Source organism: Natator depressus, chromosome 6 (assembly GCF_965152275.1).
Source record: "Natator depressus isolate rNatDep1 chromosome 6, rNatDep2.hap1, whole genome shotgun sequence".
NCBI classification, from domain to species: Eukaryota; Metazoa; Chordata; order Testudines; family Cheloniidae; genus Natator; species Natator depressus.
Genome location: NC_134239.1, coordinates 8252664 through 8280070, shown reverse-complemented (window position 1 = coordinate 8280070; position 27407 = coordinate 8252664). Strand labels below are relative to the sequence as shown.

The window sequence follows — 27407 nt, the reverse complement described above, 5'->3', positions numbered from 1 at the left end:
ATGGCCACTGGTGACAAATACAGGATTCTATGCACCAAACGCAAAGAGCTGATACAACTTATTCAAAGAGACCCTGATAACATCTTGGATGAGTTACTTGCCCTGTCCATCATCACAGAGGAGGAGTACAACAGCTTCAATCAAAAAGAGGACATCGTGATCAAAATCAGGAAGTTGTTAATTCACATACAGAAAAAAGGGGAGTCAACCTGCCAGCAATTTCTGGAGTGTTTAGAAATCCTCTTTCCTGGCACCAATCAGAATTTACAACCTTCTGGCCATGGTAGGTCGAATCTCTTTCTATTCTATTTTTCATTAAAAAAAAGGTAATAGCCATAACACTGAGAGAGAGACAGCATATTTCCCAACTATAACAAAATTTTGCATTATATACGTACATGAATGAACATAAGAATGGCCATACTGGGTCAGACCAAAGATCCTGTCTACTGACAGTGGCCAGTGCCAGGTGCCCCAGAGGGAATGAACAGAACAAGTAATCATCAAGTGATCCATCCCCTGTCATTCATTCCCAGCCTCTGGCAAACAGAGGCTAGGGACACCATCCCTGCCATCCTGGCTAATCGCCATTGATGGACCTATCCTCCCATGAATTTATCTAGTTCTTTTTTGAACCTGTTATGGTCTTGGCCTTCACAACATCCTCTGGCAAGGAGTTCCACAGGTTGACTGTGCGTTGTGTGAAGAAATACTTCCTTTTATTTGTTTTAAACCTGCTGCCTATTCATTTCATTTGGTGACCCCTAGTTCTTGTGTTATGAGAAGTAGTAAACAACACTTCCTTGTCTACTTTCTCTACACCAGTCCTGATTTTATAGGCCTCAATCATATCTCCCCTTAGCCATCTCTTTTCCAAGCTGAAAAGTCCCAGTCTTAAGCTCTCCTCATAGGGAAGCTGTTCCATACCCCTAATCATTTTTGTTGCCCTTTTCTGAATCTTTTCCAATTCTAATATATATTTTTGAGATGGGGCGACCACATCTGCACGCAGTATTCAAGATGTGGGTGTACCATGGATTTATATAGAGGCAACATGATATTTCTGTCCTGTTATCTGTCCCTTTCTTAATGATTCCCAACATTCTGTTTGCTTTTTTGACTGCCGCTGCACATTGAGTGGATGTTTTCAGAGAACTATCCACAGTGACTCCAAGATCTCTTCCTTGAGTGGTAACAGCTAATTTAGAACCCATCATTTTATAGGTGTAGTTGGGATTATGCTTTCCAATGTGCATTACTTTGCGTTTATCAATATTAAACGTCATCTACCATTTTGTTACCCAGTCACCCAGTTTTGAGAGATCCTTTTGTAGCGCTTCGCAGTCTGCCTGGGTCTTGACTATCCTTAGTAATTTTGTATCATTTGCAAATTTTGCCACCTCACTGTTTATCCCTTTTTCCAGATCATTTATGAATATGTTGAATAGTACAGGCCCCTGCGGGACACCACTATTTACCTCTTTCCATTCTGAAAACTGACCATTTATACCTACCTTTTGTTTCCTATCTTTTAACCAGTTACCAATCCATGAGAGCACCTTCCCTTTTATCCTGTGGCAGCTTACTTTGCTTAAGAGCCTTTGATGAGTGACCTTGTCAAAGGCTTTCCGAAAATCTAAGTACACAATATCCATTGGATCCCCTTTGCCCACATGATTGTTGACCCCCCCTCAAAGAATTCTAGTAGATTGGTGAGGCATGATTTCCCTTTACTAAAACCATGTTGACTCTTCCCCAACAAATTATGTTCATCTATATATCTGACAGTATTTTTCTTTATTATAGTTTCAACCAGTTTACCCGGTACTGAACTCAGGCTTACAGGCCTGCAATGGCAGGGATCACCTCTGGAACCCTTTTTAAAAATTGGCATCACATTAGCTATCCTCCAGTCATCTGATACAGAAGCTGATTTAAATGATAGGTTACAGACTACAGTTAGTAGTTCTTAAATTTCACATTTGAGTTCCTTCAGAACTCTTGGGTGAATACCATCTGGTCCCGGTGACTTATTGCTGTTTAATTTATCAATTGGTTCCAAAACCTCCTCTAATGATACCTCAATCTGGGACAGTTCCTCAGATCTGTCACCTAAAAAGAATGGCTCAGGTTCGGGAATCTCCCTCACATCCTCAGCCATGAAGACCAATGCAAAGAATTCATTTAGTTTCTCCGCAATGGCCTTATCGTCCTTCAGTGCTCCTTTAGCATCTCGATCGTCCAGTGGCCCCACTGGTTGGCTAACTGTTCCTCAAATTCTTTTTTGGCCTCCCTAATTGTATTTTTACCCTTCATTTGCCAGTGTTTATGCTTCTCTCCATTTTCCTCACTAGGATTTAACTTCCATTTTTTAAAGGATGCCTTTTTGCCTCTCACTGCTTCTTTTACTTTGTGGTTTAGCCAAGGTGGCTCTTTTTTGGTTCTCTTACTATGTTTTTTAATTTGGGGTATACATTCAAGTTGAACCTCTACGATGATGTCTTTAAAAGGTTTCCATGCAGCTTGCAGAGATTTCACTTTTGGCACGGTACCCTTTAATTTCTGTTTAACTAACTTCTTCATTTTTGTGTAGTTCCCCTTTCTGAAATTAAATACTACGCTGTTGGGCTGCTGTGGTGTTTTTTCTGCCACAGGGATATTAAATTTAATTATATTGTGGTCACTATTACCAAGCGGTCCAGCTATATTCACCTCTTGGACCAGATCCTGTGCTCCACTTAGGACTAAATCAAGAATTGCCTCTCCTCTTGTGGGTTCCAGGACCAGCTGCTCCAAGAAGCAGTCATTTAAGGTGTCAAGAAACTTTATCTCTGCATCCCGTCCTGAGGCGACATGTACCCAGTCAATATAGGGATAATTGAAATCCCCCATTATTATTGAGTTTTTTATTGTAATAGCCTCTCTAATCTCCCTGAGCATTTCACAGTCACTATCACCATCCTGGTCAGGTGGTCGGTAATATATTACCGCTATATACCTACCACTATATTCTTATTATGAGAGCATGGAATTTCTATCCATAGAGATTCTATGGCACAGTTTGATTCATTTATGGGTTTTACTTCATTTGATTCTACTCTTTCTTTCACATATAGTGCCACTCCTTCCAAAATATTTTGTACCCTGGTGTTACTGTATCCCATTGATTATCCTCATTCCACCAAGTTTCTGTGATGCCTATTATATTAATATCCTTATTCACCCATTTTATTATTTAGACTTCTAGCACTGGTATATAAGCACTTTAAAAACTTGTCTCCTTTGAGCTGTCAGCCATTACACAATATAATTGAATGGGACTCTTTCATTTGACTGTTTCTGATCAGATCCTGCCTGTATTTTATCATTTTCCATCCTCTCGTCCTTAAGAGGACATAGAGAGTCTTAATTAATAGATCTTCTCTATTAATAGATCCTCCCCTAAGGGATGTCCGAACCACATGCTCCTCCACACTTGTCGGCCTTCCACCAGCCCTGAGTTTAAAAACTGCTCCATGACCTTTTTAAATTTAAGTGCCAGCAATCTGGTTCCATTTTGGTTTAGGTGGAGCCCATCCTTCCTCTACAGGTTCCCCCTTTCCCAAAAGTTTCCCCAGTTCCTAATAAATCTAAACCCCTCCTCCCTACACCATTGTCTCATCCACACATTGAGACCTTGCAGCTCTGCCTATCTAACTGGCCCTGCGCATGGAACTGGAAGCGTCTCAGAGAATGCTAACATGGAGGTCCTGGACTTGAGCTTTGCAAACAGGGACTGCTAACAGGGAGTTTCGAGAGGGAGTTTGGAAGGGGAGTGGGAAGGGGGCGAGGTACACTTGCCATTCTTTAAAACCTTTAAACTAAACTTTAATCAAAACTTCTTGTTTTAAACAAAAACCCTATCATTAACCTAGGTAGCTGTAGGAGAGACTGCAGGCAGAAGCCCAGCACCAGATTGGGGGCTATCCAGTTTATTGCACTCAGTGAAGCATGTATGATTACCTGCCCTGTGGGTGGGTGGCATATGTGTGCATTTGGTGCAAGGAGCTTCTGGCCCTCAGAGACCGCGTACGGGCTTTGGAGGCCAGGGTGACAGAACTGGAGGAGCTAAGGGAGGCAGAGAGGTCTGTTGAGGAGGCTTTCAAGGACACTGTAGATTTGTCCCACCTCCGGTCAGACAGCCCCAGCGCTGTTAAGGAGGATGGAAGGCCCAGAGAAGGAGAGCAGTCAACGGGAACAGAGGGAAACCTTCCCATAGTTGGGACCCTCCTTCCAGATGATGTTGGGGTAGCCTCTTGCACTGAGGTTACCTCTCCAGGGGAGGGAACTGCAGTCATTAGGAAAAGGCAGGTGTTAGTAATGGGAGATTTGATCATTAGAAACATAGATAGCTGGGTTTGCGATGACCGGGAGAACCGTATGGTGACTTGCCTGCCTGGTGCGAAGGTTGCGGATCTCTCGAGGCATCTAGATAGACTTATGTGTAGTGCTGGGGAGGAGCCGGTGGTCGTGGTACATGTAGGTACCAATGACATAGGGAAGGGTAGGAGAGATGTCCTGGAGGCCAAATTTAGGCTGCTAGGAAAGAGACTGAAATCCAGGACCTCTATGGTGGCATTCTCCGAAATGCTGCTTGTTCCATGCTCAGGGCCAGGTAGGCAGGCAGAGCTGCAGGGTCTCAATGCGTGGATGAGACGATGGTGTAGAGAGGAGGGGTTTAGATTTATTAGGAACTGGGGAAACTTTTGGGCTAAGGGGAGCCTATACAGGAAGGGTGGGCTCCACCTAAACCAGAGTGGATCCAGGCTGCTGGCACTTCACATTAAAAAAGTTGCAGAGCAGTTTTTAAACAAAGAGATGGTGGTGGGGGGGGGGGAAGCTGATGGCTGCAGAGGCACACGTGGATCAGACAGAGAGTTCTCTTCGAGGAGAGTCTATTGAGAGACATTCTCTAGGTTTTAGTCAGGAGAAGAGGATGGAAGAGGATAAAGTATGGGCCAGTTCAGACGAGAAACATTCACATAAAAAAGGATCTGACACATCAGGAAAGGTCAGACAAATAAACAGTGACAAATGTTTAAAGTGCTTGTACACAAATGCTAGAAGTCTAAATAATAAGATGGGTGAACCAGAGTGCCTCGTGTTAAAGGAGAATATTGGTATAATAGGCATCACAGAAACCTGGTGGAGTGAGGACAATCAATGGGACACAATCATTCCGGGGTACAAAATATATCGGGAGGACAGAACAGGTCATGCGGGGGGATGGGGGGGAGTGGCACTATACATAAAAGAAAATGTAGAATTAAATGAAATAAAAATCTTAGATTAATCCACATGTTCAATAGAATCTCTACGGATAGTAATTCCAGGCTCTAATAAGAATATAACAGTAGGGATCTATTATCTACCACCTGACCAGGACAGTGATAGTGATGATGAAATGCTAATGGAGATTAGAGAGGCTATCAAAAGAAAGAACTCAATAATAGAGGGGGATTTCAATTATCCCCATGTTGACTGGGTACATGTCACCTCAGGATGAAATGCAGAGACACAATTTCTCGATACTTTAAATGACTGCTTCTTGGAGCAGCTGGTACAGGAACCCACAAGGGGAGAGGCAACTCTCGATCTAGTCCTGAGTGGAGCGCAGGATCTGGTCCAAGTGGTAACTATAACAGGACCGCTTGGAAATAGTGACCATAATATAATAGCATTTAATATTCCTGTGGTGGGAAGAACAGCTCAACAGCCCACCACTGTGGCATTTAATTTCAGAAAGGGGAACTATGCAAAAATGAGGAGGTTAGTTAAACAGAAATAAAAAGGCACAGTGACTAGGGTGAAATCCCTGCAAGCTGCATGGACACTTTCAAAGACACCATAATAGAGGCTCAACTTAAATGTATACCCCCAATTAAACAACACAGTAAAAGAACCACCGTAGCTTAACAACCATGTAGAAGAAGCAGTGAGAGATAAAAAGGCATCTTTTAAAAAGTGGAAGTCAAATCCTAGTGAGGTAAATAGAAAGGAGCATAAACACTGCCAAATTAAGTGTAAAAATGTAATAAGAAAAGCCAAAAAGGAGTTTGAAGAACAGCTAGCCAAAAACTCAAAAGTTAATAACAAAATGTTTTTTAAGTACATCAGAAGCAGGAAGCCTGCTAAAAAACCAGTGGGGCCCCTGGACTATCGAGATACAAAAGGAACACTTAAGGACGATAAAGTCATTGCAGAGAAACAAAATGAATTCTTTGCTTCAGTCTTCACGGCTGAGGATGTTAGGGAGATTCCCAAACCTGAGCCGTCCTTTGTAGGTGACAAATCTGAGGAATTGCCACAGATTGAAGTGTAACTAGAGGAGGTTTTGGAATTAATTGATAAACTGAACAATAACTAGTCACCGGGACCAGATGGTATTCACCCAAGTGTTCTGAAAGAACTCAAATGTGAAATTACGGAACTATTAACTATGGTTTGTAACCTGTCCTTTAAATCAGCTTCTCTACCCAATGACTGGAAGACAGGTAATGTAACACCAATATTTAAAAAGGGCTCTAGAGGTGATCCTGGCAATTACAGACCCAGTAACTCTAACATCAGTACCGGGCAAATTAGTTGACACAATAGTAAAGAATAAAATTGTCAGACACCTAGAAGAACATAAATTGTTGGGCAGAAGTCAACATGGTTTCTGTAAAGGGAGATCATGTCTTACTAATCTATTTGACAGGTTTCAGAGTAGCAGCCGTGTTAGTCTGTATTTGCAAAAAGAAAAGGAGTCCTTGTGGCACCTTAGAGACTAGCCAATTTATTTGAGCATAAGTTCTTTGAAGGGGTCAACAAACATGTGGACAAGGGGGATCCAGTGGACGCAGTGTACTTAGATTTCCAGAAAGCCTTTGACAAGGTCCCTCACCAAAGGCTCTTAAGTTGTCACTGGATAAGAGGGAAGATCCTTTCATGGACTGAGAACTGGTTAAAAGACCGGGAACAAAGTGTAGGAATAAATAGTAAATTTTCAGAATGGAGAGGGGTAACTAGTGGTGTTCCCCAAGGGTCAGTCTTAGGACCAATCCTATTCAACTTATTCATAAATGATCTGGAGAAAGGGGTAAAAACAGTGAGGTGGCAAAGTTTGCAGATGAGACTAAACTGCTCAAGATAGTTAAGACCAAAGCAGACCGTGAAGAACTTCAAAAAGATCTCACAAAACTAAGTGATTGGGCAACAAAATGGCAAATGAAATGTAATGTGGATAAATGGAAAGTAATGCACATTGGAAAAAATAACTCCAACTATACATACAATATGATGGGGGCTAATTTAGCTACAACTAATCAGGAGAAAAATCTTGGAGTCATCGTGGATAGTTCTCTGAAGATGTCCATGCAGTGTGCAGCGGCAGTCAAAAAAGCAAACGGGATGTTTGGAATCATTAAAAAAGGGATAGAGAATAAGACGGAGACTATCTTATTGACCTTACATAAATCCATGGTATGCCCACATCTTGAATACTGCATACAGATGTGGTCCCCTCCTCTCAAAAAAGATATACTGTGTGGTAAACCCAGGACAAACCGCTCCAAAGGGCGGGGTAGTAATTAGTCCCAGGGGATTAAAAGGCCCCTCCCTATCCACTGAGGAGAGCTAACCAGGGGGCAATAAGGTTCAGCTGGAAAAGGGGTTGCTAGGGAACCAATTAGGTTCAGCTGACTCCAACTAGTTGGGACCTTTTTAAACCCTCCCCGGGGTGGAAGGAGAGGGAGAGTGAGGGGAACAGGGAAGTTGCCAGTAGGCTGTTTGCAGCAAGACACCAGACCTTCCCAGTAGGGAGGCTGCACTCGCTCCCCAGAAGGGAAAGGAAACAAGCACAAGGGACCGACTGAGGAGAGGAGTAGCAGGACCCTGTGCCACCTATAAGGATTTGCCTTGCCCCAAACCTAAGTCTCCAAGTCTAAAAAGGACTGAGCCTGCTGAGGTGAACAAGGTATTTTGCCACAACTGGCGTTAGGAAAGGTTCAGAGAAGGGCAACTAAAATGATAAGGGGTTTGGAATGGGTCCCCTATGAGGAGAGACTAAAGGGGCTAGGACTTTTCAGCTTGGAAAAGAGGAGACTAAGGGGGGATATGATAGAGGTCTATAAAATCATGAGTGGTGTGGAGAAAGTGAATAAGGGGAAGTTATTTACTTGTTCCCACAGGGGCCACCAAATGAAATTAATGGGCAGCAGGTTTAAAACAAATAAAAGGAAGTTCTTCACACAGTGCACAGCCAACCTGTGGAACTCCTTGCCTGAGGAGGTTGTGAAGGCTAGGACTATAACAGCGTTTAAAAGAGAACTGGATAAACACATGGAGGTTAAGTCCATTAATGGCTATTAGCCAGGATGGGTAAGGAATGGTGTCCCAAGCCTCCCTCTGTCAGAGGGTGGAGATGGATGGCAGGAGAGAGATCACTGATCATTACCTGTTAGGTTCACTCCCTCTGGGGCACCTGGCATTGGCCACTGTCGGTAGACAGGATACTGGGCTGCATGGACCTTTGGTCTTACTCAGTATGGCCATTCTTATGATTTCAATCTCTTACCTAGCAGCCTAAATTTGGCCTTCAGGACCTCTCTCCTATCCTTCCCTATGTCATTGGTACCTATATGTACCATGACCACCGGCTCCTCCCCAGCACTACACATACGTCTATCTAGATGTCTTGTGAATGAAATGTTATGTCTGAACATTTAAATTCACTGCTGCAGTGGTTCTCCAGCTGTGGTCCAGATAATACTTGCTGGTGATCCATTTGTATGGTTTTACTCAATATTTCATTGCTTTTGTGGTTTTGATGTGGGTGGCGTTTGTCCTTATCAACCTTAACTGTTTTGAATGATTCTCTTTACATTTGAAAATCAGGAAAAAAATGGAGACATAGAGAGTACATAGAGACTAGTTCTAAAGCATCCCCTTCCCCAAGTCTCACCCAAATACCCTCACCATTCCTGCTGCAAGTCCAGCTCTGACAACCCACGTGTGGTTTGTGAGATTTGTTCTTTCAACTGGCAAACCATCTGTGATTTGCCAGCCAGTGCTGCTGTCAGAGGAGCACAGGAGGTGGAAGCCATGTTCCTCAGAGCTACTCAGGTGCAACCTTCCCCTCCATGCCACCTGTGATATTTGGAGGGTACTGGTTTTTGCACATCTCTCAGCCGTCCATCTCTGATGGCAGAGTTCTTTGTGGCCTTTATCTTCACTGCAAGAGTTAGCTAGACTTCGTATACTCAAGTTACTGCACTTGAGCTAGCCTAGCTCTAGTGAGAGCAACCACACTTCAAAACAACACTGGAGTAACACAGAACGATTTGAGTAGCAGAGCGATTGGATTAGGTGCTGCTGAGAGATAACACTGGATTATTAGCTGGAGCTTCAGCGGCATGCACACACACGCACAAGGTAGCTAACCTGAGTTTAATCTACACTTAACTACAGCTAGAGATTCTTGTTTGTGGACAAGAGTCTAGTTGGGGTAACACGCAAGTTATTACTTAAACTAACTGTGCTGTGAAGACACACCCTGAGAACTGCACATCTTTGACTGACCAGCAGCCCTGCTGCGTTCTTTGGAACAGGACCTAGATGGCTCCAAATGATTTTATATATCAGTTTTCACTGACTGCTGCTCCTTCTACCCATCATTAATCGGCTGATTACTTGTAAGCATCCTACACAGAGCAAAAGTATTAAAAAATGGTAAAAATGCCTGATTCTACATAGACTCATAGAATTTTAAGTCTCGAAGGGACCATTATGATCATCTAGTCTGACCTCCTGCACATTGTGGGCCATAGAACCACACCCACCCCTTCCTGTAATAGACGCAGAACCTCTGGCTGAGTTACTGAAATCCTCAAATCTTGATTTGAAGACTTCAGACCAGCAAGTGACTCCAAGCTGCGGAGGAAGCAAAAAAAAAAAAAAAAAGGCCAGTTTCTCTCCCAATCTGACCTGGGGAGGAAGTCCTTCCCAGCCCCAAATAAGGCAGTCAGTTAGACCCTGGGCATGTGGGTGAGATCCAGCAGCCAAACACCTGGGAAACAAATCACTATAATAACACAGAGCCCTTCCCATCTAGTGTCCCATCTCCAGTCATTGGAGATATTTGCTAATAGCAGTCGTGGCTGACCATATGCCATTGTTGGCAACCTCATCCTATTATCCCCTCCATAAACTTATCAAGTTCAATCTTGAACAAGGTTAGTTTTTTTGCCCCCACTACTCTCCTTGGAAGACTGTTCCAGAACTTCACTCCTCTGATAGTTAGAAACCTTCATCTAATTTCAAGCCTAAACTTATTGATATAAACTGGCTATCCATTTGTTCTTGTGCCAACGTTAGGACTTGACTTAAAATAACTCCTCTCCCTCCCTGGTGTTTAGCCCTCTGATTCATTTATAGAGAGCTGTTATATCTCCCCTCAGCCTTCATTCTGTTAGATTAAACAAGCCAAGCTCCTTAAGACTCCTCTCCTAAGGTAGGTTCTCCAGTCCTCTGATCATCCCAGTAGCCCTTCTCTGCGCCTCTTCCAATATGAATTTGTCTTTCTTAAACACAGGAGGCCAGAACTGCACCCAGTATTCCAGATGAGGTCTCACCAGTGCCTTGTATAATGGCAGTAACACTTCCCTGTCTCGACTGGAAATATCTCGCCTGATGCAAGGTCAGTTCTGGGCGCCACATTTCAGGAAAGAAATGTCCACATGTTTGTTGACCCCTTCAAAGAACTTATGCTCAAAGATTTCAGGAAAGATGTGGACAAATTAGAAAGAGTCCAAAAAGCAATGAAAATGATTAAAGATCTAGAAAACATGACCTGTGAGGGAAGACAGGGGTTTGTTTAGTCTGGAAAAGAGAAGACTGAGAGGGGACATGACAACAGTTTTCAAGTACATAAAAGGTTGTTACAAGGAGGAGGGAGAAAAATTGTTCTCCTTAACCTCTGAGGATAGGACAAGGAGCAATGGGATTAAATTGCAGCAAGGGAGGTTTAGGCTGGACATTAGGGGAAAACTTCCTAACTGTCAGGGTGGTTAGGCACTGGAATAAATTGCCCAGGGAGGTTGTGGAATCTCCATCCTTGGAGATTTTAAAGAGCAGGTTAGACAAACACCTGCCAGGGATAGTCTAGATCAGTGTTCTCAACCAGGGGCTGCAGAGCCCTTTCAGGGGGCTGCAGAGCCCCGGGGCTGAAACCTGGCACAGCGAGCACCAGTGCTGAAGCCGGGAGCGGCGCAGGGCTGAAGCCAGCAGCCCTCACCCACACCCCAAGCCAGGGGGGCTGAAGCTGGGAGCCCCAACACCTGCCCCCTGAAGCTGGGAGTTGCACTGGGAGCCCTCCTGCCACTACACAGCCCATAGCTACCCCTTCCCTGCACCCTGAGCTACCCCCTTCCTGTACACAGCCCTTAGCTATCCCCTCCCTGCACCCGGAGCGATCCCCTGCCTGCACACAGCCCAAAGCTACCCCTTCCCTGCACCCTGAGCTACCCCCTTCCCATACACAGCCCTTTAGCTATCCCCTCCTTGCACCCTGAGCTATTCCCTCACTTCACACAGCCCCTAGCTACTCCCCTGCCTGCACCTTGAAATGTTTTAAAACTTTTTGAACTGAGTCCCCCCTTTGAGTTATATTTTTTTTATTGCATCCCCCCACTACCCAGACAGCTGGGTGGCCTCCTAAGTGAGTCAGGGGGTGGAGGGGGCACGCTGTCCCTGGACCCTGCTGTGCAGAGCTGGCTTGATCCCTGCCAGCCCTTGCCACCCCGAAATAGAAGTAAATATATGCCTATGCCCAAGGATGTCCCCCAGCCCAGAGCCCTGCACTCCCTGCCTCCTGCGCCGAGCCCTGGTGTTTTTATAGGATGTTGAAGGGGGCCTCAGCAAGAAAAAGGTTGAGAACCCCTGGTCTAGATAATACTTAGTCCTGCCGTGAGTGCAGGGGACTGGACTAGACGACCTCTCGAGGTCCCTTCCAGTCCTATGATTCTATGCATCTTAGGATTCCATTAGCCTTTTTCAAGGCCATATCATATTGGTGGCTCATAGTCATCCCGTGATCAATCCATACACCCAAGTCTTTCTCCTCCTCTGTCACTTTCAACGGATATGTCCCCTTCTTATAGCAAAAATTCTTGTTGTTAGTCCCTAAGTATATTACCTTGCACTTTTCACTATTAGATTTCATCCCATTTCTATCACTCCCGTTTTCAAGGTCATCCAGATCTTGTATGATATTCCAGTCCTCCTCCGTATTGGCAATACCTCCCAACCGTGTGTCTTCTGCAAATTTAATTAGCACACTCCTACTTTTCGTGCCAAGTTCATTAATGAAAATGTTAAATAAGATTGGTCCCAAGACCAATCCCTGAGCAACTCCACTAGTAAATTCCCTGCAGCCTGACAGTTCACCTTCCAGTACAATCCATTGTAGTCTCCCCTTTAACTGGTTCCTTACCTACCTTTCAATTTTCATATTAATCCCCATCTTTTCCAATTGAACTAATAACTTCCCATGTGGAACTGTATCAAATGCCTAACTGAAATTCAGGCAGACTAGATCTACTGCATTTCTTTTGTCTAGAAAATCTGTTATCTTCTGGCATAGTCTTTCTTTTGCAAACCATGTTGTATTTTATCCCAATTACTGTTTGCCTCTATGTCTTTAACTATTCTTTCTTTCAAAATTTCTTCTAAGACCTTGCATACAGCTGAGGTTAAAATAAGAGGCCTGGATCACTTTTTTCTCTTTTCTTAAATATAGGTACTATATTTGCAATTCTCCAGTCATAGGGAAAATTGTTCCAGTGAGAATCTAGCAGCATAATTTTTCCCATGTGGAGGACAATCAGTGGATTATATTGGAATTGGAAAAGGTTCAGAAAAGGGCAACAAAAACTATTAGGGGTATGGAACAACTTCCTTATGTGGAGAGATTAATAAGACTGGGACTTTTCAGCTTGGAAAAGAGATGGCTAAGGGGAGATATGATTGAGGTCTATAAAATCAGGACTGGTGTAGAGAAAGTAGACAAGGAAGTGTTGTTTACTACTTCTCATAACACAAGAACTAGGGGTCACCAAATGAAATTAATAGGCAGAAGGTTTAAAACAAAGAAAAGGAAGTATTTCTTCACACATTGCACAGTCAACCTGTGGAACTCCTTGCCAGAGGATGTTGTGAAGGCCAAGACCATAATAGGGTTCAAAAAAGAACTAGATAAATTCATGGAGGATAGGTCCATCAATGGCTATTAGCCAGGATGGGCAGGGAGGGTGTCCCTAGGCTGTCTTTGGCAGAAGCTGGGAATGACCGACAGGGGATGGATCACTTGATGATTACCTGGTCTGTTCATTCCATCTGGGGCACCTGGCACTGGCCACTGTCAGAAGACAGGATACTGGGCTAGATGGACCTTTGGTCTGGCCCAGTATGGCCGTTCTTATGGATTCTTTCCTGTTCCGATTAGGATCCACTTCAGCCTCAGGTCCACATCCCATATCTTAGCTCCTGTCAGACAGCACAGCCTTCTGTTCTCTGGATCAGCTCCGGTGACAGGCCTGTCTTCTTAGTAGGACGTTCCCGGTCACATAGACCTCTCTCTTCCTGGTGTTGGTTCAATTCTCCAGCCTTCCCCCTTGTGATCCCTCTGGCTGCAAGTCTCCCTGCCTTCTGTTCTCACTTGCAATCTTTGGCAAGTCTTCCTCTCTCCTCCTGGGGCTCTGAACTCTGGCTACCTCCATTGACTCTTCTCCTCTTCTTGTGGGTGACTAGCTACTCTTCTCTTCTTCCTTGCCCATCCATTTTCTGTTACTGCCTGCCTCTCCCCTTTATCCAGCTCAGCAAACCTGTTCCTCGGCTCTATTTCTTGTTCGCTAGCTGGTCTTTTCCTCTGCCTTGTTTTCATAGTCACATGCTTCCACTGGCCACTCTCCTCATTTAGCAGCCTACATTCACAGCTCTTCAATTTAGCTTGCATTGAGTCTTGACTTTTCTCTTCAGCTTCCTCTCACCTTCCTTCCATCCTCTGCTCAAATCCTCTTTGAAACTCAACCATGGCTTCTAAAAGCATCTCCAAACCTCTGATCCGCTCTTCAATCAAATCTAGCAGGCATAAAAAGGAAGCAGCTTTCAGGTGCCCTCCGCAGAATGATATAAATCCTGCAGCTTCCACATCACTCATCTTCATTGTCTCGTCCATTTCTTGGGTCCCTACCGTGGCTGCTTCTGTAGCTGTCATAGCCTTCCCTCCTCAGCACCTGTCAAAAACAACAACAACACACACACACCCCTTCCCGCAAACTCCCCTTACAAGCTCCCTCTCAAACTTCCCTGTTGTCAGCTCTGTTTTTTGGCTTTGTGTTGCTGCTCATGTGCCGCTGGCTGCTTGGCTGCCTTTATAGGGTCCCTAATCAGGGATGCCTGGCCCCCTAATCAGGGCTCAGCTTTCATCAAAGGCTCTGCTTCTCTCACAACACACTGCCTGCTACCAGACTGCAAACTGAAAAAACATCCCCCTCTATTGCTAAAACCAGTTGCCCTGTATTGGTGCTGATCTATGGTTTTAATTTTCCTAGTAGAGACAAGGCCCAAGGGAAGATTTAACCAGCAGCAAATGCATTTGTTACAAAGATGAGGTTAGCATCTAGCAACATTTCAAACAGAGAAACAAAACGAAAGCATCACTAAGACCCAAAACAGCCAGGAACAGGTGGGGATTTTTCTGGCAGGGAGACTTGAAGACGCCTAGTATTTTTGCATACTGTCTGTTCTCCAAGTGTTTATCCAGTCCTAATTTTCTATGACCCAGGTGATGGGGCTCCAACCTTCCCCCTAGGAAGATGATTCCACGGCTTCATAGGTCTCACTGTCAGGAAGTTTTTCTGGATATTGAGCCTAATCTTTTCTTTCATTAAATTTCATCCTGTTTCTCCTAGCTGTTTCCCAGGGCTCTAAGGGAGACACCAGAGAAGAGCTGGAGGAGAGGACAGAAGGTGAGCCACCAGGGGAATGGCGAAGGGAAAAGGGAGGAGCAGCAGCACTCACCAATGGATGGAGAAAAGAGGCAGGATGAGAGGATGGGCTGTGGAAATAAGACATGATGTCATAAATATAAAGGGAAGGGTAACCACCTTTCTGTTTATAGTGCTATAAAATCCCTCCTGGCCAGAGGTAAAACCCTTTCACCTATATAGGGTTAAGAAGCCAGGATAACCTCACTGGCACCTGACCAAATGACCAATGAGGAGACAAGATACTTTCAAAGCTGGAGGGGGGAGGAACAAAGGGTCTGTCTGTCTGTGTAATGCTTTTGCTGGGAACAGAACAGGAATGGAGTCTTAGAACTTGTTAGTAATTTAGCTAGAAATGCGTTAGATTTCCTTTTGTTTAAATGGCTGGTAAATAAGCTGTGCTGAATGGCATGTATAGTCCTGTTTTGGTGTCTTTTTGTAACTAAAGGTTTTGCCTAGAGGGATTCTCTATGCTTTGAATCTGATTACCCTGTAAGGTATTTACCATCCTGATTTTACAGAGGTGATTTTTTTACTTTTTCTTTCATTAAAATTCTTCTTTTAAGATCCTGATTGCTTTTTCATTGTTCTTAAGATCCAAGGGTTTGGGTCTGTGGTCACCTATGCAAATTGGTGAGGATTTTTACCAAACCTTCCCCAGGAAGTGGGGTGCAAGGGTTGGGAGGATTTTGGGGGGAAAGATGTGTCCAAACTACTTTTTCTCAGGAACCCAGATAAAGTTTGGTGGTGGCAGTGGAAGTCTAAGGGCAAAAGGGTAAAATAGTTTATACCTTGGGGAAGTTTTAACCTAAGCTGGTAAAAGTAAGCTTAGGAGGTTTTCATGCAGGTCCCCACATCTATACCCTAGAGTTCAGAATGGGGAAGGAACCTTGACACACCCACTCCAACTCCCTGGTTTAGATAAACCAAAAACAAGTTTATTAACCACAAAAGATAAATTTTAAGTGAGTATAAGGGATAGCAAACAGATCAAAGCAGATTACCTAGCAAATAAACTAAACACACAAACTAAACTTCTTATACTAAATATACTGGATATGAATTAGCAGATTCTCACCCTAAGAGATGATACAAGCAGGCTGAAGATTCTTAAGGGGCAAGCTGCACTTGCTTTACATCTTAGAACCCCCCAGGTGTTTCCTTCACAGGCTAGAAATCCCTTTAGCCTGGGTCCTGCGCTTCCCCCAGTTCAGTCTTTGTTCTTGCGTGTTTCCAAGACTCTTCTTGGGTGGGGAGTGAAGAACCCTTATGATGTCACTCCCCATCTTATATAGCTTTTTCATATGGCAGGACAGTGGCGGATTTAGAGTTAGTGGAGCCCTGTGCTCAGCTTCATTTTTGGGCCCCCCCCTTGGGACCCAGCCAAGAAAAAGAACATTCTCTCTTATCTCCCCCCCCCGCCCGGCCCCGCTGTTCATTCTTTTGTTCTTCATTGTCCTCCTATAAGAAATAGGAAGAAAATGAAAATAAAGTGAGGTACCTTGATTGTTTTTGTAGTCTAACTTATTTTTCCACAGACCACTTGAAAATTGCTGAGGGTCTCAATGGATCACTTAATGATCTTTCCAAATATTGTTTGTACCATTAGCTAACTATTGTAAAGTGCTTTGGATAAGAGTGCTTATTAAACAAAATGTAAAAAAAGTTGGGGTGCAGGGTCTGTCCAGGAGTTAGGATGTGGGAGGAGGCTCAGAGCTGGGGCAGGGGGTTGGGGTGTTGAGCGCTTACTTGGGGCAGCTCCTGTTTGGTGCAAGGGGTGCAGGTGGGGATGTGGGGTGGGGGTGAAGGAGCTCCTGTTTGGTGAGAGTGGGATGTGGGGAGGTGCAGGAGTCAGGGCTGGGGTTGTGTGAGGGGGTGCGGGAGTCAGGGAGGGCAGGGGGCTGGGCAGTGTGTGAGGGGGTGCGGGAGTCAGGGAGGGCGGCAGGGGGCTGGGCAGTGTGTGAGGGGATGCGGGAGTCAGGGAGGGCGGTGGGGGCTGGGCGGTGTGTGAAGGGGTGCTGGAGTCAGGGAGGGTGGCAGGGGGCTCCGTGTGTGTGAAGGGGGTGAATAAATTGGGGCTGGGGTTGTGGGGCTGGGGGCGTATGTGTAGAGGGAGTGCAAGGGCCCCACCTCTGCTCCGTCCTGCCCAGATTCCACCCCTTCACCAAGTCCCTGCTCCCAAGTGCGCTACAGCCCTGCTCCTCCCCCTCCCTCCTGGAGCATCCTGAGCGCTGGCAAACAGCTGTTTGGAGGCAGGGGAAGTGCTGGGAGGGTGGGGGAGGAGAGGGGATGTGGCGCGCTCGGGGAGGGGGGAGATTGGCTGCCAGTGGGGGCGGGTGAAGCCTGCAGCAGGAGCCAGCAGGATCAAGCTTCTGCCCCTGCAGCTGCCCAGCCCTGGGGCCCCCTGTTGTTGGGGGGTTCCTGTGCCAGGGCACCCTGTGTTTTATGGTAAATCCTCCTCTGGGCGAGGGGCAAGAGCACAGCAGGGCATGGGCAGGGAGGATTGGTCCCCAGCTGGAGCAAGGCAGGGGTGGGGGGGCAAAAGCACAGCGGGGCAGGAGCTAGGGTTGCTCCCTGGAGCAAGGGAGGGACCAGGGGTAAACCGCAAGCGCAGCAGAGCTGGGGAGGGGGTAAACAGGATCCCACCCACACACCTACCCACATAGAGCGGGTACCTACTTTCTCCCTGGTCCTAGCCCCCCACCCTTCCTCTGCTGCAGAGCAGCTGAGCGGCAAGCAGGGACTCCATCCCCTCCACTCCACTCCGGGCGGTTGGTTGACAGCCCCTGGCTTTGGGGTTCCTGAGCCCAGGGGAGCCTGAAGCGGCAGACTGTCCATCACCGGCAACCCGGAGGAGCGGCAAGGCATGTGGTGGGGAGACGAAAGGAGCCCTCAGCCGGACAGCTGAGAGGAGGAGCGATGGGCGGGAGCAGGGGGAGGAGAAGTCCAGGGTCCAGGTCGTCCGGGGAAGGGGCTGGAGAGGAGATCCAGCACTGCGGCTGCTGGGCTGTAGCGGAGGTGGAGTGCCGGGCCCGGGGGGGCCCCTGCTGTGCACGGGCCCAGTGCCATGGTGCCTTTGGCACCATTATAAATCCAGTACTGCCCCCCACCAGTGACAGCAGTCTGCCTGCCGCTGTGTTCCTAGTGCCGGGCAGAACAGGAGCATTCCAATGATTTGTTCTTTGTTCCCCAAAGAGAGCAGCACACTCAGCTGTCAGATACTTCTCAGAGCTTTGAAAGGGGAGGGACACATGCCTGCAGGGCAGCAGAAATCAAAACACTGAACAGAGCGATCAGAACTGGCATTGTGGGATACTGGCGGAAGCCAGTTCTGTCCACAAAACAAACAGCAGTGTCTACGCTGGCTCTTTGTCAACAATAAAGGGAGGGGGAAAGAAAAAACTCTCTCTTAGGGTGGACATTTTTTGTTGCCGAAACCAGACGTTTTTCCCAGCAAAAGTCGCATTGCAGTGTGAACGCTCTCACTGTTTTGTCGCCAAAAGGCAGTTTTTGGCGACAAAACTTAGTAGGGTAGACAAGGCCTGAGCCTTGCTGGGGTGAAGTATCACGGAACTGTTGCAGCTGGAGGAGACTCCTAGAGGTGGAGGTGGGTTCGATTCCCCCCAGTGCTGCTGGGAGCGCGCCAGCCAGGGGCTCCTAGCTGCAAGTCACAGTCAGTAGAGGATTAACACATGGGCCCATGGGGCCCATGCCCAGAGGCCCTGGCCAATTTGAAAAATGGGTGTCCTGAGCCTTGGAAGGAGCCACAGGGTGGAAGCCCTGAGCCCCAGCAGGAGCTGCAGATGGGACAGCAGCCCCAAGCCTGGGGATTCTCAGCTAGACATTGCCCCACCTTTCTAGCCTGTGGAGTCTGATCTGGTAGCATTCTCAGAGCATGCCTGCTGGCTCAAGCCTTGCACAAAAGACAGCCCAGGGCAACCAGACTGGTGATCTTTTGAGCTGGATGGAATATGCATCCCCCAGAATACTCAATAGGGCAATCGCCTGTGATGTGGGAGGCCCCTTTTCAAAAACCCAGTCTGGCTGATTTCAAGGAGGGACTTGAACTTGGATCTCCCACACTCCAGCAGGCTTTTGGCTATAATGGGGTGGGGTCTCTCAGCGGATGACCTAGTTTAGGAGCCTAACTTCAGGAGAGGGTTTACAGCTGAGAATCCTGAGCAGATATAGGCATCTCTCTCTGGCCCAGAGTTAAGTATCTAATTACCTTTGAGGGGCAGGGCTTAGGTCCCACCCTTTTCATCAGTATTTCATTTTGGTTCCTGGCTCAGCATGCTGACTTCTGTGAATCCCATTTCTAGGTGTCTACTCTCCCCATGCATTATATAGGGAGCCTGGGATCCTAGCTCGGGACTGAGGAGTCCAGTGGGCAGCAGGGCGCTTAAAAATTATGTGTTGCAATGCTGAGTGTTGCAACGCCTAAAGTCCCTTTGTGGATAACATGCATTGAACAGTGAATTACCATTCCCCACACACATACACATCTATTGGGGTTGGTCCTGCTTTGAGCAGGGGGTTGGACTAGATGACCTCCTGAGGTCTCTTCCAACCCTAATCGTCTATGATTTAGCCCCCCCACTGTCTGTAGTTGGATGGCCATCAGAGATACACAATTAAGGAGACTCTGCTACTGCAGAACACAAATCCCCTGCATACTTACAGAGCTGAGGCTCTCCACTGACACTCCTCTGACTAACTGCATCTTAACATGACTCTGAAGTTTCAGACCTAGCAAGGAGTAACAGTGAGTGCAAAGACCAGCAAACTAAAAACCAGAATCCAACAATAAAATATAATGCCATGTAACACCTTCTCTAAAAAAACAGATACAAATCAAGTTAATTTCTGGCCTCACAAATGACCCATCTGCCTTGAGAGAGAACCCAGTTAACAATGTGAGAACCTCTCTACAATTTTACCCCTTCTCCTTGCACCCCTGTCCCCACATTTGCTTCCTGATTGGATTGATGTCCCAATAAAATCACCTAACCAACTAATCAATTTGGGGCTTTTCCTCTCCTTCAATAAATACATTTTGCTCCTCTCAGTAGCTCCTAATGCTGTAACTCCTATCATTGCTCCTAGTGAAAATGAGCAGACAGTTACCACTCGGCTTTCTCACGCCCTACTCCCACCTGGGAAAAATAAAGAGCTGAGAAATCCATGTGCCCTGCTCCCCACCTCCCTGTCACAGGCCTCCCTGCCACTCTTTTCACTGCTCACTCACCTCACTGTGTCATGGGCCTACTGCTTCCTGGTCACAGGTCCCTACCAGGAAAGTGACACCTTGGACGATTGCTCATTCACTCTCCCTCGTCTTCCTGCGATTTGGGCCCTGCATGCTGCTCCTGAGGTGGGATGGAGCTTTGCACGGGGGCTGTACCTGCACTCACACTCTAGGATTACTCTGATTCTGTGCCAAGAGGATTGAAAAGGCAGCGTGTATGCATGTTCTGACCTCAGCAACGCTCTATACTTTCAGTGGAGAGAGGAGCTCTTTTAGGGCCTGTCTACACTGGAGCTCGAAGTGCAATTTCCAGCTTGGGCAGACATACCCGCGCTAGCTTTGATCAAGCGAGCACACTAAAGGTAGACGCTAGCTGTGGTGGTGTGGGCTAGCTTCCTGAGCACGTACATAGGATCTCAGATGGGATTGTACGCGGGCATCCCACGACCCCGCCACTGTGGCTACACTTGTATTTTTATCACACTAGATCAAACAAAGCTAGCATGCCTATGTCTATTCCAGCTTGAAATTACACCTCCAGCTCCAGTCTGCATGTACCAATAAGGGATGAGGGCACCAGTCCCACCAGCCCCTCCCTCCAGAGACAGCCCTCTACCGTGATGCTGTAAAGAAGGTGGGGGGAGCACTGCCAGACTCTCCTTCCGCCCCTTCCCGACCCCCCACTGTTCCCTCATATGGCTGCTGGAGAGAAGGGAGAAAAGAACAGTATATGCTGTAAAGCAGTGGTTCTCAACCAGGGGTCTGGGGCCCCCTAGGGGGCCTTGAGCAGGTTTCAGGGGGGCCTCCAAGCAGGGCCAGCATTAGACTCGCTGGGGCCCAGGGCAGAAAGCTGAAGCCCCACCGCATGGGGCTGAAGCCCAGCTCCCTGAGCCCTGCCACCCGGGGCTGAAGCTGGAGCCTGAGCAATGTAACTTCGTGGGGGTCCCTGTGGTGTGGGGGCCCCAGGCAATTGCCCTGCTTGCTACCCCCTAATGCTGCCCCCAGCTTTTATATGCAGAAAACCAGTTATTGTGGCAGAGGTGGGCTGTGGTGTTTTTATAGCATGTTGAGGAGGGCCTCAGAAAGAAAAAGGTGGAGAACCCCTGCTGTAAAGGTTAGTTAAAGAAATAGAAGAGGGGGATTAGTTTATTAGCTTTAACTCCATTAGCCCCTAATTACTAGCCACCAATGGAATTTTCCTTTTAAATTATTAAGATTTTACATCATTAATTCCATCTCTAAAAATGTTCTGTCTGGGAATATCTAACTTCCGAAAGTCGTGAGAATCCTATTTCCATTTTGTTTTACAGAGAAAAATAAAGCTTTTCAAGGACTCCTTTCTCAGCTAAACCTGCAGGAATACCAAAGCACAAAACTCAGGCTGCAGCATGTCCTGGAAATTGGCTCAGAAAGTATAGAAAACTGGACTCCTCAGATGTTAGGGGATTTACCGTGGCATTTCCTGAGGAAACTAATGACTCTGAATGGGACAGCCAGAAACACAAGCCTTGTGCATAGAGCATATGATGATGAAGGAGGCAGTGAGGAGGCACAGATTGCAGGTGGAGATGTTTTTAGTTTTAGTGACACTGACATCAGAGAGTCTCTACATCCCCTCGATGTTCTCTGTGCCGTTCTGCTTTGCTCCGACAGTTTCCTACAGCAGGAGATCCTGTCCAAAATGTCCATGTGCCAGTTTGCCCTCCCTCTGCTGCTACCTCCCATCAACACCCCCAAGTGCACCCTACTGCTGTGGGCCATGAGGGACATTGTGAGGAAGTGGAGGCCGCACTCCCTGGCAGAGAGCAGAGGGTTCAGAGAGGAGAGCCTGGTGCTCACAGCAATGCCAACCATTTCCTTTGTGCGGATTGGGAACTGCAGCTTCTCCAAGTCCAAACTCCTCAATGAGGTTCTCAGCCCCTCCCAGCAGCACCACGATTTCTTTATCCATCGGGACATGGACTCTGGGAATGTCCCTCGGGAAATCGCAGATGGGCTGGTTGAGATTTCCTGGTATTTCCCTGCTGGGAGGGAGAATTCAGATCTTTTCCCAGAACCCGTTGCAGCTACAAATCTGCGTGGAGACATTGAATCTCACTGGCTGCAGTTCAGCTTTTTAACAGTGGTCTCCTCAGCAGTGTTCATAGTTACTGAGAGCATCAGTGAGAGACAATACACGCTGTTATCATCCCTGCAGGGATCAGCCACTAAATACTACTTCATCCTCAACTGCAAGAATGGAAATCCCAAGGAAACATTGGGATTCCTTAATAAGTTGGCTCCAGTGCTGAATCTGAGCAAATCGCAACTGCTGAAGAAAGACAGCACCACAAATAATGCAGGATTTGTTCAAAAACTGAAATATACAATAAAAAGCATAACAAGTTCACCTCCCGAGAGAATGAATTTGGAAGCCATGGCTGTGACTGCACGTGAACTAGGAATCCAGGTAGATGAGGACCGTAAGGAATGCCAGAGTGCAAGCAAGCGGGCGAGAGAAATCACTGTGGAAATAAAAGATGTGGCAAAGTACAAGAGGGAAATGCTGAGACTGCAGGGGGATCTCTGGGAAAAATTGGCTAAAGTGGAAAAAGAACTGTGCAGAATGAGAAGGCAAGGGGAGACTGCCACTGAAGACTATAAATGTCAACTGAGAGAGAAACGGTTGGAATTACGTAGACAGCAGAATCAATGTGACCTTACTGATGGATTGATTAAATTTATTAATGGAATAGAACAATTGCCTTTAATGGAGAAACATTACTTCCTGAAATGGATGAAGTTTAGCCTGGATCACATTGCTCGAGATAATCTTTTTAAACTACGGGATCAATATAAAGGGAAAAGTAAAATGGCAGGAGATGACCCACAAGCACTAACTATGCTGGATAAATTAATATCTACCACTTCCTTAGGGGTTGAGCATTTCATGCATGAGTTGGGGCAGTTCTATGAAGCTGAATGCTCAATGGTTAAAGAAGGAGACAAGGCAGAATGCCAAAGACATTTCATCCATCTCCCAGGCATAGCAGCTGACCTGATGCTGGAAGGGTTTCCTATGGAACTGTTAGATGGAGATTCATCCAACATCCCACTGCATTGGGTGACAGATGTTCTGACTGAGTTCCATGCCAAGCTGGGGGGAAGGTCCAGAATGGTGGTTCTGACAGTGCTGGGAGTACAGAGCACTGGGAAATCCACCCTCCTCAACACCATGTTCGGCCTGCAGTTTGCAGTGAGCAGTGGCCGATGTACGCGGGGAGCCTTCATGATGCTCATTAAAGTGGCAGAGAACTTTCAGCAGGAACTGGGCTGTGACTTCATCCTGGTGATAGACACAGAAGGCTTGAAAGCCCCTGAACTGGCCCTGCTGGAGGATAGTTATCAACATGACAATGAGCTGGCCACACTGGTGATTGGGTTAAGTGACATAACCATCGTTAACATGGCCATGGAGAATGCCACTGAAATGAAGGATATTCTGCAAATTGCGGTCCATGCCTTTCTCAGAATGGAGGAAATAGGGCAAAAAGCCAACTGCCAATTTGTGCATCAGAATGTCAGTGATGTGTCTGCGCATGAACAAAACATGAGGGACAGGAAGCACCTCCTAGAGCAGCTGAATGAAATGACCAAAGCTGCAGCTAGGATGGAAAAACAATGTAAAAAAGTGAAATGTTCATGTATTATGGACTATGATGCAGAGAAACACAACTGGTACATCCCTGGGCTGTGGCATGGAGTCCCTCCCATGGCTCCAGTGAACATGGGATACAGTGAGAGGGTGTGTGAGCTAAAGAAATACCTGCTTGATTTTATAAAGAAACAGTCACGTAATAGAGCCCCTAAGGACATTCCCCAGTTTGTCAAATGGGTGGAGAGCCTGTGGAATGCTGTAAAACACGAGAACTTCATCTTCAGTTTCAGAAACAGCCTTGTAGCTGAAGCCTATAACCAGCTGTCTATGAAGTATTCCGAGTGGGAGTGGCATTTCCGCAAAGAGATACATCTCTGGGTATCTGAAAAGGAAACTGTCATTCAGAATCAGACATCAGAGAAACTACAGGCTAGTGCCTTATCCATGTTGAAAAATGAGGCACAGGAAAAACTGCAGCACGAGAAACAAAAAGTTTTGGATAATTTACAAGATTATTTTGAAAGTGGAGTTTCGAATCTGCACCTGATAGAAAAGTACAGAGAAGATTTTATCAGGAGTGCAAACAGCCTCAAAAACGAACTTGAGAGCTACTCCGAGCACAAGTGCGAGGTAGCAATTCGAATTCGAAAAGGCCAGCACAAGACAGAAAACATCCAGACCTCATACATGCAGATAATTGAAGGGAAAGTTGACAGGGTCTTGGATGAATGTAGGAATAAAAAACATAAACTAGAGCATGAGGAACTGAAATCAGAATTTGAAAACATGTGGAGAGAAACACTGTCAGAGTTGAAGTTCAGCAGCTTACAGAAACGTGAAGTTTATCGAGAGATGGAGTCCCAGTTGAGAAAGGACCTGGCAAATCGAGGGAGTGCCGTCAGGCAGAAGCTACAGGATTTAGGTAGTTTGTTGTTTCATGGAATTAACAATTTCAGAATGAAAAACAAGTACATAGATACAGCATGGATCAAAACTATGAAACAACTCTTGTCCACAGGGGAATGTGAAACAACTGTTCACGCAGAAGAACTTGCTAAATCCTTAATAGAAGAGGGTAAAAGATACTCGGAAGAAAAGGTAAATTCCAAAGTGGACTACGATGAAATCCATTGCAGGGAACTGCTGAACATGATCAATGAGAGGCTCCAACAGGAGGATGTTAAAAAACTCGGCACTACTGCTTGCTTTGAAGTTGACCTGAAAATTCATATTTTGGGGGAGGCGGCTTGGAGATTTCAGAAGATGCATGAAGATTTTATCCAACAAAATGATCCTCAGTGTCGTCTAGAGAAGCTGAAACCTCAGTATTTCTCCACCTTTACTGACCTGTATTTGGAAAAAGATGAGAACCAAACAAGGGCCAGGGATTTCTGTTATCAGTGTCTCAAACCTGCCTTGGTGGATTATATCAACAAAAGGCTAGGAATAGAGATAGTAGATGACATTCTCAACAAGGCAGAGTCCATTGAATATGGCAGCCGGACCTTTTTCCAGTTCACTGTACAGAAAAAGCTTCTGGAGGAGATGAACTTTGATAACTATGTGAAATATATGAAAAACTATGAAGAATTTGTCAAAACCTGGATTCAGAGACGGATGATGGATCATTACAGGGAGACTAAGCGTCTGGGAGAGTTGGAGAAAAAGATTCTATCTACAATAGTAAAGAAAGTGAGGGAAGTTCTGGAAAGCTCCAAAAATGGAAAAAATACCACAGTCTTAGCATTTTTAAACAACTTTTGTGAAGCGCTGCAGCAGGACCTAGTCATTTCCAAGGACAACTTACTTGGGATCCAGTTTAAAAACACAGCAAAAACAGGCCAGTTTTGTGCTAATATTCAAACTTTTCTTCTGGATCTGGAACAAGAAATCTTACTCCAATTTGGTGGTTTGGATATTCAGGCCAAACTCTCCAATCTGTCATTAAAACCCCAGGATGAGATCTTCAAGCAAGTGTTTGGCTGTGGGAAGCAGTGTCCATTTTGTAAAGTCCCCTGTGAAGCAGGAGGCAGTGACCACAAGGAGCATTTTGCATCTGTGCATCGGCCACAAGGATTATGCGGTTACAGGTATCTTGATACACAAAAACTTGTCTATGATATATGCTCATCTGAAGTGGTTTCTGAGAACTCATTCCGAAATTCAGACACAAAAGGGAAACGTCATCCCTACAAAGATTATCGCATCTATTACCCAGACTGGCGCATTCAGCCAGATCCCAGCATTGAGGCTTCTGATTACTGGAAGTTTATTTTTCAGAAGTTCAATCACCAGTTAGCTAACAGTTATAATGCTAACCCAGCAGATCTCCCAAGAGACTGGGGAAAAATAACTGAAACTCGGGCACAGGAAGGCCTAAAAGAAGTCTTTAACATGAAATAAAAACATGGTGAGAGCCTGTTGAAATGGAATATACATATGTTTAAATATTTGAAACTTTCCTTAATTTTAAAAAATGGCATATTACAAAATATTCTGTATTGTATTTTTTAAGTCTCAGAACCTCATGTTCACTTCACAGCTTCTAAGTCGAGCTGACAGGTTTCTGATTTTTCATGTCACATGACAACTTATGATACAATGTACAGAGTGACTGCTATACAATTACTGCTAGGAACATAAGAACTGCCACACTTGACCAGAGCAGAGTGGACCATTTAGTCTACTATCCTGTCTCCGAGAGTGGGCAATACCAGATACTCCATAAGAAGATTCAAGGAACCCTGAATGGACAGTTGTGGAACAACAGAAATTTCTTCCTAACAAATTATTAGATTTCAAGGGAGGCCAGCAGCAACCACAATAATCATCTGCTAGTCTGGCTTTCAGCATAACACCTGGCCAGAGAATTCCGTCCAATAATTCCTGCTGCGGAAGAAATTATTCATCCATAATTGGTAAGAAGCAGCTCGTTATCAAACCAAGTAATTTGTGGTTGAACTAAGAAGAGCAGATATTTTAGAAGGAAACCCCAAATAATGATGAATTTACCAATGCACTGTTCCAGATCAGTTACTCTGACTGTAAAAGCTGAATTTTATTTTCAATTAAAAATCAATTTAACTTCAATTTCCAGACATTGGATCTTGTTCTACATTTGTTTGCTAAAAGAAAAGGAGGACTTGTGGCACCTTAGAGACTAACCAATTTATTTGAGCATAAGCTTTCGTGAGCTACAGCTCACTTCATCAGATTATGCTCAAATAAATTGGTTAGTCTCTAAGGTGCCACAAGTCCTCCTTTTCTTTTTGCGAATACAGACTAACACGGCTGTTACTCTGAAACCTGTCATTTGTTTGCTAGACTCAAGAGGCCTCTACTATCTGTTATTTTCTTCTTTAGTAGTTATAGATCATGATCAACCTTCTCTTTTGTTAAGTAAATGCATTGAGCTCCAAGTCTCTTGGTATAAAGCAGGTTTTTTCAAACCTTGAAT

General features: G+C 45.7%; 1 protein-coding gene across 1 annotated transcript; it reads left to right on the top strand.

Annotated features, from left to right (window-relative positions):
• LOC141989663 (interferon-induced very large GTPase 1-like) lies at window positions 1-26353 on the top strand. Its single transcript, XM_074956597.1, has 4 exons — window positions 1-283; window positions 14991-15118; window positions 20281-20365; window positions 21591-26353. The coding sequence occupies exons 1-4, from the start codon at window positions 1-3 to the stop codon at window positions 26351-26353; spliced, it is 5259 nt and encodes a 1752-aa protein (XP_074812698.1).
• Window positions 26354-27407: the final 1054 nt, after the last annotated feature.

Bases quoted from the DNA above. Each gene is read 5' to 3' on its own strand.
- LOC141989663 (XM_074956597.1), top strand. From the start codon at position 1: ATGGCCACTGGTGACAAATACAGGATTCTATGCACCAAACGCAAAGAG. The intron at 284-14,990 runs GTAGGTCGAATC...TGTTTCTCCTAG, and splicing joins TTTACAACCTTCTGGCCATG to CTGTTTCCCAGGGCTCTAAG. The intron at 20,366-21,590 runs GTGACACCTTGG...AACTTCCGAAAG, and splicing joins CACAGGTCCCTACCAGGAAA to TCGTGAGAATCCTATTTCCA.